We start from the raw sequence: 18380 nt of genomic DNA, 5'->3' as shown, positions 1-18380 counted from the left end.
TTTGATTTCCTTGAGTTGTTACTTGATAATCCCTATACAGAGCTCCACTTTAACTGCTATAACTTTATAGCAGTTACATTTTGCATTTTGGTATCCTATAGGGAAAGCCTTTTCAAATTTTCTTTTTAACTGGCATTACTTTTCCATATTACCTTTGAAAATAACTTTTAAAGTAATAAAACAATTCCTTTTACATTTCCATTGGAACTCAATTTGTATGTTAATTTTGGGCAAATTACTATTTGAAAAATATTGAGTCTTCCCATGCATGAATGACTTCCCATTTGTCTCTATTTTATATTTCATATCCTCAATAAAGTCTTATAGTTTGCATATTTCTTTTAAGCCTAGGCATTTTATATTTTTTATTATATATATACTAACATGTTATTGCTAGTTGTAACATAATAAGAAATATGTACTTGGTTTCTACCCCTGGTTCCTGACAGAGTTCCTAAAATCTTATAATATCCTGAGGGACAGGGGCACTAGGAGCATCTTTTGTTCCAATATTTGGTTTCTGACACCAGTCCTGACACATAGCTCCTAAATCCCTTGGAATTGCCTGGGAGATAGGACCAAGAGTTTTTTGTTCTAATGAGGTGACTCTTGGTGGGTTCCTGAATAGGTTCCAAATGGGGGGGCTGGTCACTAGAAAGAAGCCATGATTAGAATCTTGGAACTTCCAGTCCAACCCCCATCCCCCTCATCCTCTGGTGAGGAGAGGGGCTGGAGACTGAGTTAATAATTAATCATGCCTATGTGATGAAGCCTCCCAAAACATCCCTACACTACGGGTTCAGAGAGCTTCCAGGTTGGTGAACACACATCCATATACCAGAAGGGTGGCACACCCCAACTCCATGCGAGCAGAAGCTCTTGCACGTGACTTACTTACAGACGTTGCCCTGTGCACCTCTTCATCCTGCTGTTCATCTGTATGTATCCGTTATTATATCCTTTGTAATAAACAAGGAAATGTGTTTCCCTGAGTTCTTTGAGCAGTTACAACGAGTTACTGAACCTGAAGAAGGGACTGTGGGAATCCCTTCTTTATAGCCAGTAGGTCAAAAGTACAATGACAATCTGGACCTTTCAACTGGCATCTGAAGAGGGGCAGTTTTGTGGGGCGGAGTCCTTCACCTGTGAGGTCTGTGCTAACTCCACGTAGTTAGTGGTATAACTGAATTGGAGGACACTTGGTTGGTGTCTGGCGAGTCGGAGAATTGGTTGGTATGGGAAAAAAATCTCACACATTTGGTGTCAGGAATGTTATAAGCAGAGGGAAACAGTAGTTTACCTTTACTAGTATAGGAGAAAACAACTGATTTTTATATGTTTACATTTTATCTGATCATTAAGTTCTCAGTTTTTCTCCTTTTTATTGTAAAAAATTATAATCATAAATATAATTAAACAGAATAGTATAATGAACACTCAGGTGCACGTCATCCAGTTCCAAAACTTATCAACATTTTCTAACTTTATTTCATCTAAACATCCACTTGTTTTTGTTCTTTGAGTATATTAAAGCACATTCTAGACTTCATAGTTCATCTACAACTATTCCAGTAGGTATAGCAAAAGATAATAACAATAATAATTTTTTTTTTTTTTTTTGCGGTACGCGGGCCTCTCACTGTTGTGGCATCTCCCGTTGCGGAGCATAGGCTTCGGACGCGCAGGCTCAGCGGCCGTGGCTCACGGGCCCAGCCGCTCCGCAGCATGTGGGATCTTCCCGGACTGGGGCATGAACCCGTGTCCCCTGCATCGGCAGGCGGACTCTCAACCACTGCGCCACCAGGGAAGCCCAAAAGATAATTATTTTTAAACATAACTACAATGCCAAAAAATTCAATGTAAATTGGGAATAAGTGTATAAATTTTTTCTGTTAAATCAATATGTCAATAGATATACTATAAATGCATTGGGCTCTTACAGAAAAGGTGTTTGAAATAAACAAAATAAGAATAATATATTAATTCTTCCAGATTAAGAAGAAAAAGTAAGGCATATGTGAATTTTCTCTTGAAATGTCTGAGGCTTGCTTGCCAACTACATGTTTGTTTTACAGCTTTGATGAGGTATAACTGACATACAATAAAATCCTCCCATTTTAAGTATGTAGCTCATTGAGCTTTGTAAATATATAGTCATCCAGTTATCAGTATAATCACATTTTAGAAACTTCTATCATCCAAAAAATTTCTCTAGGGCTTTTCTACAGTCAATTCCCACCCCTAATACTTTGCATCATTTTGCTTTTTTGAGGATTTAATGTAATGAATCATATAGTATGTAGCCTTTTACTTCTGACTTCTTTCACTTGCCATGATGTTTTTGAGATTCAACCATGTTGTTGTAAGTACCAGTAGTTCCTTCCTTTTTACTGCTGAATAGTATTATACTATATGGATGTATGAAGGGCTGTTTATCCATTCACCAGTTCATGGATATTTGTTGGCTTCCATTTTTTGACTCTTATAGATACTGCTGCCATGAACAATGATATACAAGTCACTGTCTGGACATATGTTTTTATTTCTTGTGGACAGATACCAAAGAGTGGAATTCCTCGGCTATATGGTCAGTGTATGTTTAATTTCTTAAGAAAATGCCAAACTTCTTTCCAAAGTAGCTGTACCATTTTGTGTTGCCACCAGCAATGTGTGGCTGTTCTGGTTGCCTCACATCCTTATCAACACTTGGTATTGTCAATATCTTCCATTTTAGCCATCCTATCATTAGTTTTTTAATAGTTTAGTAAATTCACTTTGATCTTCTAAATATACAACAATATCGTATGCACAGTGATAACATTTCTTACTGCTCTGTCTAGAACCTCTAAACTACTAGCAAATAACATCAATAATTACAGACATCTATGACTTCACTTTTATTTTAACAGAAATACTTCCAGTATTTTATTGTTAGGATCTAACTACATTTGCAGTTAGTCCCATTAGGAAGTGTCCTATTTTAGGATAAGTTTTTATCACATATGGATACTGACTTTTTATCAAGTGTTATTATGTTATTCAGCATCTACTTTGACTTTCTGATGCAATGAACTAACCTAATACATTTCCTAATGTTGAATTATCCTTACATTTGTGAAACAACCCCTAATTAGATTTTTTTGATATACTACTTGGGTTTCTCCTGCTATACTGACTATATTTTATTTACTAAAATTTACATTAATATTTGTAAGTAAATTTGGCCTAGAATAGCATTACCCGAAGTTTGTTCCATGGGGATGTGAGTACATGTTTGGGGTGGGGGTGGGAGGACAAAAAAACGAATTCTCAATTTCTTCCTAAGTCAGATAGGGGTAAAATATATCAAGAGACACAGAGAGAGATGGGTTAAGGTACTATTAGGAAGATTAAATAAGATAATGCCCAGAGTTGCTTAGTAAGTGAATGAGCTAGGATATCAGCCCAGGCCAGTAACAGTCATCCTTGTGACCACTACACTCTGTTATGTCTGTTATTAAAAGATTACACATATGGCTAAAACAAAAACTTCTTAAAACAAACATTGTAATGTAACAGAGCTAGAGATTTACATTAATTTTTTTTTAATCCTAAAATGATGGGTTCTCCTTTATAACGAACCCTTTAAAAGGAATTATTCCAATCTGGACAAGAAGTTAGCCTACCTGAGTGTGATTGATTGCTATATGGTTGCCATGGAGAGGTGACTGACGATCCTTCTCTTTACTGTGCCGACTGCTCTGCTTACTACGTTGTAGTTGCTGCCTCAGTTTGGCAATCTGCTTTGGGGAGAAGGGATGAGAAGCAAGAAGAGAACAGAAGTGAATACCAAGCTTTAAGTATTTATTTCTTTAATTTTAGATGTTAAAAAATAAAATTTTTATCAAAGATTTCAAGAAGAGACTATTTCACTACAGTGATTTATTCTCCAAGTTTTAATAATTAAAACTATTGAAAATAAGAAATAAATATATGCTACAAATGCTTCACTTATACGATTTAAATATTGTTGGTAAATACATAGACTAAATTTCCCCAGATTATTTCATATTTTACCTTTGTAACACCAGAAACATCTTCCCCTTTAAACACTTTTTCTAAGATGAAAAACTAGTATTTCACATGCCTATTGATTAAAGTCAAACCCAATCTCTTAATATAGGGACCTCATTAAGTTTTTAAGTTCCCATTTTATATAAACAAAATGGATCTGGTAGACCAATTACTAAACACTTTAAAATTGTAAATCCCATGGTGTAAATCGTATGGCATTTAGCATTAGTTACTTGTTAGTATTTAATATCTTACTATTATATTACTCTTAGTCACAAAATCTTTATTTTCCAGCTTTACTGAAACATAAATGACATATAACATTGTGTAAGTTTAAGGTGTACAATTTTTTTAAAAAATAAATTTATTTATTTATTTTTGGCTGCACTGGGTCTTCATTGCTGCAGATGGGCTTTCTCTAGCTGCAGCGAGCGGGGGCTACTCTTCATTGCAGTGCGCGCAGGCTTTCATTGCAGTGTCTTCCCTTGTTGCCGTGCATGGGCTCTAGGGTGCACAGGCTTCAGTAGTTGTGGCATGTGGGCTCAGTAGTTGTGGCGCATGGGCTTAGTTGCTCTGCTGCATGTGGGATCTTCACAGACCAGGGATTGAACCTGTGTCCCCTGCACTGGCAGGCGGATTCTTAACCACTGCACTACCGGGTAAGTCCCTGTACAACATGTTGATTTGATGCTATTATATATTGCAAAATGACACCACTGTAGCATAAGTTAATACCTCCATCCCATTACATAATTACCATTTCTCTTTGGGGGTGAGAACATTTGAGATTTACTCTCTTAGCAACTTTCAAGTATATATAATACAGTATTATTAACTATAATCAAAATTCTGTACATTAGATCCCCTGAACTTACTCATCTTATAATTGGAAGTATGTACCCTTTGACCACTCCCCTTTACCCTCCAGTCTAGCAACCACCACTCTACGCTCAGTTTCTATGAGTTTAGTTTTTCTTAGATCCCACAAACAAGTAATACCATACAGTATTTGTCTTTCTTTGTCTGACTTATTTCACTTAGCATAATGCCCTCAAGGTTCATCAACGTTGTTTACAAATGGCAGGATTTCCTTCTTTCTCATTGATGAATGTATGTACCACATCTTTATCCACTTCTCCATTGACAGATACTTGGCTACAGTGACACAACTTTTTTCAAAACAAATATAACTTAGGAGTGTATTCTCCTAAATGGAACTGTAAAACTCCCAGACTTAAGGCTTAAGAGAAAAGTCATTTCTACAATATGGCTTGGAATTCATTAAACTATTAACATATTTTAGGTGCTATATGATCTTCTTAAACTGTGCTAGACCTGAAGTAAAATATACCTGAGCATTTTCAAAGGGAATCATTAGCAATTTGGGGGAAGTTACTTAATATTGGTATTACTTTCCTTGTAGAAAAGATGACATTAATCAATTAATAGTTACTCCTTGAACACATACAGTGAGGTCAGTTTTATGTTACCTACTAGGCAAAGTGCAAATACAAAGTAAAGTGTGTAAAATATATTGATTTCCTCAAAGAGATGTTTAGCAAAATGCTTACTTGGAATAACCATAGCAATGAAAAGCAAAATAGTTGCTATTAAAGCCTGTTAATGGTCAAGGGGAAATGTATATAGGTTGCTGGAGAAACTTACAAACAGAAGAGAAGCAGCATGGAAGAAAATAAAGCACCTAAAAGAGTAATCTATACCCTTTATTTAAAATAAGATCCTCTAATTTTTTGAAACTCTTTGTAGCTTATGGACATCCCATACAATTTCCTTGCAAAGATATATAAATAAGATTATCTATGTTAATATTTGTGTTCCTTGCTCTCTGTTGAAATGACATCGTTTTCTTCTAGAGAACATTAATTTTCATGAGAAAAGGAATCAAAATTAGTAGGTAATCATTATAAATCAAGAGAGATTATACTCTATGATAAAAATAAATAGAATTTCAAATTGTACAAGTTATTTAATTAGGATAGGGGTATAAAATTAAGTGTTTTCTGAATATTAATGATGTTTCAGTGGTTTTTCAAAACTGGCAAGAGCTTGTAGAGAAGAGCCCATAATGCTTACAGATTAATCAAAGCAATTTGTACTTTTTAATTTTTAAAAATAATCTTTAAAAATAAACAAACAAAAATAATCTGAAAATTGATCAATCCTAATCACTCTTTTTAAAGGCCTTTGAGATATCATATTAAGCCGGAAAAATTTTTGTTCTAAATAGCTTTACCAAACCCCTGAAAACAAAAAGCATACATAATGGTACACACCTTACTTTGCTTGGAATATCAGCTTAAACTATGCAACCTTATAGTTTCCACACAATACTGTTTATCTTTTTTTTTTTTTTTTTTTTTTTTTTTTGCGGTACGCAGGCCTCGCACTGTTGTGGCCTCTCCCGTTGCGGAGCACAGGCTCCCGACGCGCAGGCTCAGCGGCCATGGCTCACGGGTCCAGCCGCTCCGCGGCATGTCGGATCTTCCCAGACCGGGGCATGAACCCGTGTCCCCTGCATCGGCAGGCGGACTCTCAACCACTGCGCCACCAGGGAAGCCCTAATACTGTTTATCTTTGGATTATAACATAGTTCTGCTTTTGTTTACAACTTAGAAGAGATCAGAGTAAAAAGGAAGCCCATCTTAATATATATACTCAAAACATTACAACTCTTACTCAAGAACCATGTAAAATGAAAATAAGATATAGGGCTTCCGAAGCCATCTCTTCTCCCTAAGTTCAGTACCAGTAGACAGTAGACACACAAAGGCATCTCTGGGAGGAAGGGGCAGAGGGAGTTGTAATTTCCACCCTACACTCACACACCCCTCCCATCTCATCCGTAGTTCCAAACCTCTGCCTAAGACAACCTCTCTAATCAATCCCATGTTCCAATGCATCACACAAAGCTCTTGGTCCTCACTTCGGTGGGCCTACCCACCCTAGTTACTACAATGAAATGCCCATACAACCTTCCTTTACAAAGGGAACCCAAAGTTATACTGACTGGATTTCTTAAACTATAGACGAATCTTACTTGTGTTTCTAAATATCCATTAGCAATGCTGTGGCCTTAAGGAAAAAATTAAGAATGGACTTTGAGGGTATTATACTAAGTGAAATAAGTCAGACAAAGAAAGGCAAATACTGTATGATCTCACTCATATATGGAATCTGAAAAAATAAAACCAAAACCAACTCACAGAACCAGAGAACAGGGTCTGGTGGGGGGCAGAAAATGGGTGAGAGTGGTTAAAAGGGTACAAGCGTCTGGTTATAAGATGAGTAAGTTCTGGGGATGTAATGTAAAGCATAGTGACTCTAGATAATAATACTCTATAGTATATTTGACAGTTGCTATGAAAATAGATCTTAAAAGTTCTCCACATACACAAAAATTATAAAAATGTTGAGGTGATGGATGTGTTAACTAACCTTCTCGTGGTAATAACTTTGCAATATATACATATATCAAATCATTATGTTGTATATACCTTAAACTTATATGATGCTATATGTCAATTATATCTCAATGAAGCTTAAAGAAAAAAAATTAAGAGGGAAGGAGATAGGAGCATTCTCTAAACATGAAAGGGGTCCTAGGCACGTGAGCTCCAAAGTTTGAAAAAGTTAGGGACTAAGTAAGCCTGGGTCATAAAGAAGAAATAATATTGTAGAGAGAAGAATTAGCACAAATACAAAGCAATGACTAAAATATTTGTGGAATTAGATGAAGAAAAATCAGAGACTGGCCCCACTGAAAAGCTAAGAACTAGGAACACATTTCACTGTAAACTTTTGGAAACGTGATAACATCACCCTTGTTTATTTGCTATTTTTGTCCTGTTAGTTTCCCCCACTATTGTTAACATTTAAAAACAGGAAAAAAGGGCTTCCCTGGTAGGCCAGTGGTTAAGAATCTGCCTGCCAATGCAGGGGACATGGGTTCGAGCCCTGGTCCAGGAAGACCCCACATGCTGTGGAGCAACTAAGCCCGTGCACCACAAGTACTAAGCCTGTGCTCTAGAGCCCACGAACCACAACTACTGAAGCCCGTGTGCCGCAACTGCTGAAGCCCGCGCCTAGAGCCCATGCTCCGCAATGAGAAGCCACCGCAATGAGAAGCCCGCGCACCGCAACGAAGAGTAGCCGCTGCTCGTCACAACTAGAGAAAGCCCACGCGCAGCAACAAAGACCCAACGCAGCCAAAAATAAATAAATAATTAATTTAAAATAATAATAAAAATAAAAACAGAAAAAAACTAAACTCTGAGCCTCAAAAGACTGGTTGAGTACTTTTGCCTCAGGTAGTGAAAGGGAGGGAGGGTAATATTTCTCAGAATGAATTCTATAGTAGGCCAAGGAACTGAGACATCTTAAACAGACTAAGTGGCTGCAGTAGGAAGGGAAGCAGAATCCTGGGGCTTTTGAAAGAGGAAAATAAAAAGTGAGAAGAGAGCTTGATTAACGCCAGGAATGGCACTTTGTCACATGCATTTATATGAATTCTCTCATTCATTTCTCAATAAAAACATATGAGATAGGTACTATTATTATCCCCACTTTATAGGTGAGGAAACTGAGAGGTAGGAAGGTTAGTTTGTTGAAAGCCACACAGTTAAGTGGTGAAACATGTATATGAACTTAGGAAGTGGAATTCCAGAGTCTGCTCTCTTAATCACTATTCTGTATTGCCTAAAGGATCAAGTTAATAACTCATAAGGAGATAAAGAAATCTTACAAAAAGTGAAGACAGACATACAAATGGGAATAATACACAAATGACAGTAGTTGAACTGTTAAGAAAAAAGGCCCCCAAACAATTACTAAAGATATTAACCCAACAAATTTTTCTGAAAATCTAGTTTCAGAGGTTATGAATCTCAAGCTGTTATTTCTCTTTTATATGAAAAAAAGAGAATATGTGACAAACTTTAGTGCTTGTAAAGATCAATGTCTCAAAAGAAAGGTTCTGCAGTCTAAAAACAAATTTTACATATTATATCCTTTGACAGTGTTCAAAGGAATTTAAAATGCAACACATTACCTACTCTAATACTAAAAATAAAAATTTAAAACTTCTTTTTGTTTAATATAAATATGAATAATTCATGTTGTTTTCCTGTTTTTCTAATGAAACCCTAATGAAATAAATGCTGTTTATTCAGCCCTCTGATATCCAAATGCACAAACATAGGCATATGTATGCACAAACGTGCATATATAAAGAACACAGATATGTAAGCACATCCACATGCACGGGGAGTTGTCACCTGCATGCACATCACCTTTACACATGCCCACGGACAGACATGCTTGCCCACATGCAGACTCACACAAGCCCCCACCCCCAGTAACAAAGAGAGAGATTTACACAGATCCATTCCCACAAATATAGCTAGCTTTGGGACAATTGTTATACCCATAAAATAGTTTTTAATATAGACATGTATTTACCAATAAGGCATATTTGTCAACAGAGGAATGATGACAACAATATCAGACTAACATTTAAAGAACACTTGGTCCATAAACCCACTAGATTCCACAGATATATTGTAACTGTTTTACAGATGAGGAAACACTTTGAAAAATAAAGTACCTTTCCCAAGGTAACACAGCTAATAAATGGCAGGTCCAGTCCTTTAGCCTTTAGTTCGTAACCCCTTTCTATTACCTACAGGGCTGCTGAAAATAATACTGTGTTAATGTTCGCAAATAACTACCAGTCACTATGTATTGGCTCATAATCTCAACCACTTCGCCAAGTAACTTCCTTTCTTAATGCTGTAGATATTGCAAGATGTGAAACTGCAATAAAGGTGAACATAAATTTGATGAAGCAATTAACTGACTACATACTAACTTAATGATATATTTCTTTTTTGATAAGCAGTTTAATAACCTTAAATATTGTTCATATTGGATCCAGTTTTAAACAATGAAAATATTATAAAACATCTTTACAATTCAGTTTAATATGGACTCAGAAGTTATTGGATAAATATTTGTATTTTTAAAAGACTTTACCACATAATTAAATAAAAATTCTTCAGACTGTTGTTTTTTAGGTCCAGAGAAAATATTATTGCAATTTTCCCCTAGTATAGTATGATAAAACAATTTTTTTTCATTAGGGCAGAATGTATACTTTTACTAAAACTATAAGGAAACTTTTATTTTTCTTAAAAAAGGAAGACCACAACAATATTTTTTAATCACTATTTGATCAGAAGCAAGAAACTTCCCTAATCATTTCACTTAGAGAAAAACTATCCCACTAATAAGAAGAGGGCTTATTGGTGAGATAAAGAAGCAATCCATGATTCTTCCTTTTATCCACTGAAGGACTTAAGAATAGTAAACTCACCTTTTGCAACTTATCTTTATCAAAATCAGAAATAGTATAAAGTCAAAACAACAATACAGTAATATCACTTATATTCTCTCTGGGAACATCACCCTCTGGGATAAAGAGTAGTTTATACTTAACTGCTTACTATGAAAACAGTGGATTCTCCAAGTTCTGTTTCTCTCCTATAATGTGATCTACTTACTATATGTGTAGGCATCCATTTAGGCCCTCCCCATCACCCCCACTGGACTTGGGGTTCAGGGGAACTAATGCAAACTCGATAGTCTTGATACCTGCTGTGCAGTGAATAATAAAGTCCATTGTTTCTAAACCACGAGCCTCATGACTTCTGCCAGCATCCATGAAATAGTAAAAAGCTAACTTATTAGGTTATAAGTAGGAAAAAATCAAATCCAAGATGTGGAGGGTATACTTCCTCTTTTGCCTCAAATGAAGAGAAAGGAGTTTTAATGGAACAACTTGGAAGGACTGACTGTTCCTCACAGATAAGAAGACCGGATGGACTGGAATCTGACTCCACCCCAGATACTGAAAACGTTGAGCTAGGATGATGGAGATTTACTCTTGCTTTAGAATCAGCCTAAATTCCCAGATATTAACCAGATTTTTTTAATGTGCAAGCTTCCCAGTAACCATTCGGGAAATTTGAAAGTGAGAGTCATAGGAGGGTTGTCTTAGGTCCTACTTAAGAGGACCACCTAAAAGGGTAAACTGAGCTCAGCAGCTGAGAAACTGAATGTTATTTCTAGAATTCTAGAGGCTAAGGAGAGAGTAAGATAGAAGTGTAGGTAAGAGATGTGCAGCAACAAGGGATGTCCAAAGAACCCATGAAATTACTCTACAAAAGAAGGTCAGTTTTAAAAATCTGTCAAGCCCAGCTAATTGACAGGTATCTGGTAACAGTACCAGTCAAGTAGGAACATTTCTATTCCCCTTACCTCTCCCTCTCTCCCCCAAGCTCCAACTCCAGAGGGGTCAGAAATCGTAGCTGTGGAGTTAGGAAAGAGGTAAGCAAGAAAGACAAAAGGAGCCTCCGGGATCCCTTCACCCATGAAGTCATTCACCTGCAGTAGGCCCTAGCTAGAAGAGGAGTAGCTGCAACCATGAAATAAGTAGGAAGCTTTAACTGTTACGAGAGACTGGAAAGCAGGTTCACTTGAAGGAATCATAGGTGTGTAAGAGCTTCTGGTTTTGCACCATACACAAGAGATGAACTTCTCTCAATGAATAAGGATAGTGGGAGTTAATATTAAGTCCTTTTGTGATTATCCCTTAAAGTCTTAGTTGATTTTCCTAATATGTAATTAAGCTCTTTAAAAAGTAGATTGTATCTACTCTTTCTTTTGAAATTCTAGATGCTTTTACACAATATTGAGCATATAGTCTTATGCTTTGCTGCTATTCCATGAACAAATGCAGTGCCACTACAGGCTGACAATGTATCCTAAAATATATATTTAAAATGTACCTGTCTTCTCTTTTACCTCTATTAAATGTATACAAATCAAGTACCATAAAAACAGAAATAGAGTCAGATGTAGAAAACAAACTTACGGTTACCAGGGGAGAAAGCAGTGGCAGGGGGGAAGGGTGGAGGGAGAGATAAATTGGGAGATTGAGATTGACATATACACTATACTATATAAAATAGATAAATACTCTGTAATGACTTATGGGAAAAGAATCTGAAAAAGAGTGAATATATGCATATGTATAACTAATTCACTTTGCTGTGCAGCGGAAACTAACACAACATTGTAAAATCAAGTATACTCCAATAAAAATTAAAAATAAAAGCACCATCAACAATAAAAAAGTGACAAGTACTAATAAATCCTTATCATTTGCTTAGCAGACTTCTTAAACTGTAGATATGCTTTATAAATTAATTTTAAATTGTGTTATGTAAACAGGGAACCACATATCTAACCAATGGAAAAGTACACTTAAACATTTGTTTGGTTTGTAAAATCTAAATAAAGGTTGGGTTAACATCCCTCCAGTAAACATAATTCAAAGGAGGAAAAGTAATCTTTTCATAAAAGAAAATGATGTCTCACTTGAATTCATTTCCTTAACATGGACACAACCCATAACCTCACTGTACACTGGTATCAGTTAGTTTCTGACAAATGTGTTGATAATCTGTTTCCCATTTTTTTGTAGGTAATCTTTTTTCTAATTGCAAGAATGAGTAAGTGTGTGTGTGTGTGTGTGTGTGTGTCTGTGTGTGTGTGTGTGTGTGTCCTTGACCTACAACTCAGTTTATCTAGGGTGGAAATTTTTTCTTTGTCCTGTTTAAAATCCTTCGTGGAATTGATGGGCTTTTTCAATATGAAGACACATCACTCTCCAAATCTAGCATATTTTCAACCTTTAAGAAGTATCTCTTCCCTGATGCCTACTATTCTTACCTTCTGGAACTCCTTACTCAGTCTATTTTCCTGTTTCTTAACTCCTCTTTCATATTTTCAACCTCTATCTTTTAAAAAATTATTTTTAATTTTTAAATTGAAGTACAGTTGATTTATAATGTGTTAGTTTCTGGTATACAGCAAAGTGATTCAGTTATATATCTGTATATTCTTTTCCATTATGGTTTATTACAGGATATCGAATATAGTTTCCTGTGCTATACAGTAGGTCCTTGTTGCTTATCTACTTTATATATAATAGTTTGTAACTGCTAAGCCCAAACACCTAGTTTATCTTCCCCTGCTCTCTTTCCCCTTTGGTAACCATAAGTTTGTTTTCTATGTCTGTGAGTCTGTTTCTGTTTTGTAAATAAGTTCATCTGTATCATATTTTAGATGCCACATATAAGTGATATCATATGATATTTGTCTTTGTCTGACTTACTTCACTTAGTATGATATCCCTAGGTCCATCCATGTTGCTGTAAATGGCATTATTTCATTCTTTTTTATGATTGAGTAGTATTCCATTGTATATATGTATACAACATCTTTATCCACTAATCTATCGATGGACATTTAGGTTGCTTCCATGTTTTGGCTATCGTAAATAGTGCTGCCATGAACACTGGGGTGCGTGTATCTTTTCGCATTAGTTTTCTCTGGATATATGCCCAGGAGTGGGATTACTGGATCATATGGTAATTCTATTTTTAGTTTTTAAGGAACCTCCATACTGTTTTCCATAGTGGCTGCACCAATTTAATATCCCACCAACAGTGCAGGAGGGTTCCCTTTTCTCCACACCCTCTCCAGCATTTATTGCTTGTAGACTTTTTAATGCTGGCCATTCTGTCAACCTCTATCTTTTTATTCTATATTCTAGATGATTTGTTCATCCAGACTTTCTCAGTTGAGACTTTTGATTCACTAATTCTCTCTTCTGCTGTGTCAATTTAAGCCATCAAAGAGTTTAATTTCACCAACTTTTATTATATTTAAGACTTATAAAGGATCCTTTCTCTTTCTGCCTGTTATTTACTTCTGTTCTCATTGTGAGCTACTGTTTCATTTGAAATTCTTAAACATTCTTATTTCTAAATTCTTTTTTGGGATTGTGTTCTTATTCTTATTTTCTCAGTTATGACTCTATTTAATGTATCTGCTGTCTCTTATGGCAATAGATTTCCTGACATACCCTAAAATACTTACTTGGAAGTTCTCTGTATGTGGGAGTTTTATATTTTGTGAACTCTTTACTGCCATATTGTTTCATGGTTCCTCAGACTAGTGCTTCAGAGTTGCATAGCTTCAGAGCAAAAGTCTTAAATCAGGAAGATTGGGGCTTTGCTCCCACATGGGTAGAGCTCTATTCCAGACACCACATCCACACACAACATATTTGGTTACTATTTCCATTTTTGTATAGAGGCTTGTCTGCCCCACAAGAACACCAACAGTGTCAGGTGGAGTTTTTACAGGTCTAGTTTTACTGCCTGGAAACATGGTCCCAGTTCCCTGCTTTATGCAGACAGCCCAGTTCCAATCTCCCATTTGCAAGATATATTTGACTCTCTTAAAATGTGTAGTCTCTTAAATTTGGCTTAACTCACAGAAACCTGGCCAACACGATCCAGATTTCTGTGAGTCAGATAACATCAACATCCACTCATCACTAAGGATTTCCCTTCTATTCATGGTCTGCAGGGGTTTTCCTTGTCTTAAATGTAGCTAAAATATATTTACTTATGTATTTCTTTGAAAAATTTTCACACTGTAGTCTTAAAAGCTTGGAACAAAGTGGAAGCAGACTATTCAGGTGCTCTCACTGACATTTAAATCAGAAATCCAGATGCAAACTCTCTGAGGGGGACAGCATGTATGTGACTCAGGAAGAATGGATGTGATACAGCTGAATTTGATGCCGAGACAAGGAAGCAGGTCAAAAGTTGTTTGTTAAAAAAAAACACTGAACTTTAGTAGCATATAACTGAAAAGAAATTACTATTTCAATAATAGTTTTGGCTTTCATAATTTCCTCAGATTCCAATTCTGTCATCTTTTATAACTATTCTTATTTTTACTTTTAGTCTTTACCCATGTACTCATTTTTCCAGCCTCAGTTATATATCATTTAAAATTTAATATCTACCATGGACATAACATGGAAAACCTACTAGTCTTTTATGTTTATTCCTTTTTTTTCATCTTTATTGAAATGTAATTTACATTCCCTTAACTTCATCCATTGTAAGGGTAAAATTCAATAAGTTGTAATCACTTTGTAGTGTTGTACAAAATAATCAAAATTCAGTTTTAGGATTTTTTCATCACCCCCAAAATTTGCTTTGAGTCTATTTGTAGCCAATCACCCCTACCCCCACCCCATTCCAGCCACATGCAACCACTAATGGGCTTTTTTTCCCTCTATAGATTTGCCTTTTCTGGCATTTCAATATAAATGAAACCATACAATATGTAATCTTATTCATCTGGCTTCTTTCACTTAGCAGGAATTGGCAAGCTACAGTCTGCAAGCCAAATCTAGCAGGCCACATGTTTTTGTAAATAAAATTTATTGGAACATAACCATGTCCACTCCATATTGTCTATGGTTGCTTTCACACTACAATAGTGGAGTTGAGTAGTTGCAACAGAGGCTCTGTGGCCCACAAACCATAAAGTATTTACTATCTGGCTTTTTAGAGAAAAAAATTTGCTGACCCTTGACTTAGTAAAATGTTTTTGAAGTTCATTCCCATTGTAGCATGTATCAGTATTCAGTACAGTGTTCCTTTTCACTGCTGAACAGTATGCTATTGCATGAACACATGACATTTTGTTTATCCATTTACCAAACAGTGGATATTTCAATATTTTTTAGTTTTTAGCTATTATGAATAATTCTGCTATAAATGTTTGTGTAAATGTTTCAATGTAAACATGTGTTTTCATTTTTCTTATACAGAGTCCTAGGAATAGAATTTCTAGGTTATATGCAAAGTTTCTGATTAAATTTAAAGAAACTGTTAAACTGTTTTCCAAAGTTGGCTGTATCATTTTACATTCCCAACAATGTCTGAGGGTTCCAGATGCTCTTCATTCTTGCTAACACTCAGCATTTTCTGTCATTTAAATTACAGTCATTGTAGTAGGTGTGTAGTTGTATCTCATGGTTTAAATCTGCATTTGCCTAATGAGGTTGAACACCTTTTCATGTGGTCATTTTCCATCCATACATCTTTGATGAAATACTTCTATCAAAGTCTTCCCCTTTTAAGTGCATTGTCTTCTTACTGATTTTTAAGAGTTCTTTATACATTCCAGATATAAGTCCTATATCAGATATGATTTGCTAATATTTCTGTCTGGGGCTTGTCTTATCATTCCTTTAGTCATGTAGTGTAAACGTTCATTTAAATGAAGTTCAGTTTTTTTTCTTTTATGGCCTTACTCCTGGTGTTGTATCTAAAACTGCTTTGCCTAATTCAAGGTCTTCTAGAAGATCTAAAATTTTAGAGCTTATATTTAGGACTGTGATTCATTTTGAGTTCATTTATCTCTACAGTGAGCGTCAAGGACCTAACTATTTTTCCTATATATGAATATATAATTATTCCAGTACCAGTTACCAGAAACGCTGTCCTTTTCAACTGAATTGCGTTGGCAGCTTTGTCGAACATTAACTGACCATAAAATATAAGGGTTTATTGATTGATTCACAATTTTGAATCATTTATCTATATTTCTTCTTTATGCTAATATTTTGCCAAATTTATTAATATAGATTTATAAGAAAGTATTGAAATTGTACCACGCAAGTCCTCCAAAGTTTTCCTTCTTTTCAAAATTACTTTCGGCCAATCTAGGCCCTTTACATTTCCACATAAATTTTAGTATTAGCTTGTCAATTTTTACCAAAAACAAAAATGCTGGGAAGAAAACAGGGATTATACTGAATCAATTTGGGGAGAATTACCATTTTAATAATAATACTGAGTCTTCCAATCCATGAACAAACTGTCTATCCATTTATTTAAATCTTTTAAAATTTTGTCCAGCAGTGTTTTGTTTTCAGTGTATAAATCTTGAACTGCTGTTGCTTAATTTATTCCTAAATATTATAATATTTTTGATGCAACTGTAATTGTTTTCTGATTTAGGGGATTGTTCATATCTAATATCTAGACAAGCGCTTGATTCCTTTCTTTTTTTATTATCTATTTTACACATATTAGTGTATATATATCAATCCCAATCTCCCAATTCATCCCACCACCAGGCCTTCCCCGCTTACCCCCTTTGGTGTCCATATGTTTGTTCTCTACATTTGTGTCTCTATTTGGGCCTTGCACACCGGTTCATCTGTACCATATTTATAGATTCCACATATATGTATTAATATACAATATTGGTTCTTCTGACTTACTTCACTCTGTGTGACAGTCTCTCGGTCCATCCCCATCTCTACAAATGACCCAATTTCGTTCCTTTTTATGGCTGAGTAATATTCCATTGTATATATGTACCACCTCTGCTTTATCAATTCATCTGTCGATGGGCATTTAGGTTCCTTCCATGACCTAGCTATTGTAAACAGTGCTGCAATGAACATTGGGGTGCATGTGTCTTTTTGAATTATGGTTTTCTCTGGGTATATGCCCAGGAGTGGGATTGCTGGGTCATATAGTAATTCTATTTTTAGTTTTTTAAGGAACCTCCATACTGTTCTCCATACTGGCTGTATCAATTTACATTCCCACCAACAGTGCAAGAGGAGAAGATAGTGGAGTAGAAGGACGTGCGCTCACTCCCTCTTGTGAGAGCACCGGAATCGCAAGTAACTGCTGAACAATCATTGACAGGAAGACACTGGAACTCAGCAAAAAAGATACCCCACATCCAAATACAAACAAGAAACCACAATGAGATGGTAGGAGGGGTCACAATAAAATCAATTCCCATAACTGCTGGGTGGCTGACTCACAAACTGGAAAACACTTATACCACAGAAGTCCACCCACTGGAGTGAAGGTTCTGAGCCTCATTTCAGGCTTCCCAACCTGGGGGTCTGGCAAAGGAGGAGGAATTCCTAGAGAATCACACTTTGAAGGCTAGCGGGATTTGACAGCAGGACTTCAACAGGACTGGGGGAAACAGAGACTCCACTCTTGGAGGGCACACACAAAGTAGTGTGCGCGTCGGGACCCAGGGGAAGGAGCAGTGATCCCACAGGAGACTGAATCAGACCTACCTGCTAGTGTTGGAGGGTCTCCTGCAGAGGCGGGGGGTGGCTGTAGCTCACTGTGGGGACACGGACACTGACAGCAGAAGTTCTGGGAAGTATTCCTTGGCGTGAGCCCTCCCAGAGTCCACCATTAGCCCAACCAAAGAGCCAGGTAGGCTCCACTGTTGGGTCGCCTCAGGCCAAACAACCAACAGGTAAGGAACCCAGCCCCACCAATCATCAGACAAGTGGATTAAAGTTTTACTGAGCTCTGCCCACCAGAGCAACA

The 18380-nt window shown here is 36.2% G+C and overlaps 1 protein-coding gene across 3 annotated transcripts in view; it reads right to left on the bottom strand.

Annotated features, from left to right (window-relative positions):
• Nucleotides 1–18380, bottom strand: part of GLCCI1 (glucocorticoid induced 1) — a 119923-nt gene that overhangs the window by 25964 nt on the left and 75579 nt on the right. For 2 of the 3 annotated variants that reach the window (XM_033420607.2, XM_004265552.3), the window contains exon 4: nucleotides 3666–3782. In XM_033420607.2, coding sequence (XP_033276498.1) covers nucleotides 3666–3782 — 117 coding nt within the window. The remainder of the gene's footprint in view (nucleotides 1–3665; nucleotides 3783–18380) is intronic. The other variant, XM_033420606.2, reaches the window with a different exon arrangement.

This window comes from Orcinus orca, chromosome 9, assembly GCF_937001465.1.
Source record: "Orcinus orca chromosome 9, mOrcOrc1.1, whole genome shotgun sequence".
NCBI classification, from domain to species: domain Eukaryota; kingdom Metazoa; phylum Chordata; class Mammalia; order Artiodactyla; family Delphinidae; genus Orcinus; species Orcinus orca.
The sequence above is the reverse complement of the archived record's forward strand: the minus strand, read 5'-3'. Positions and strand labels throughout refer to the sequence as shown.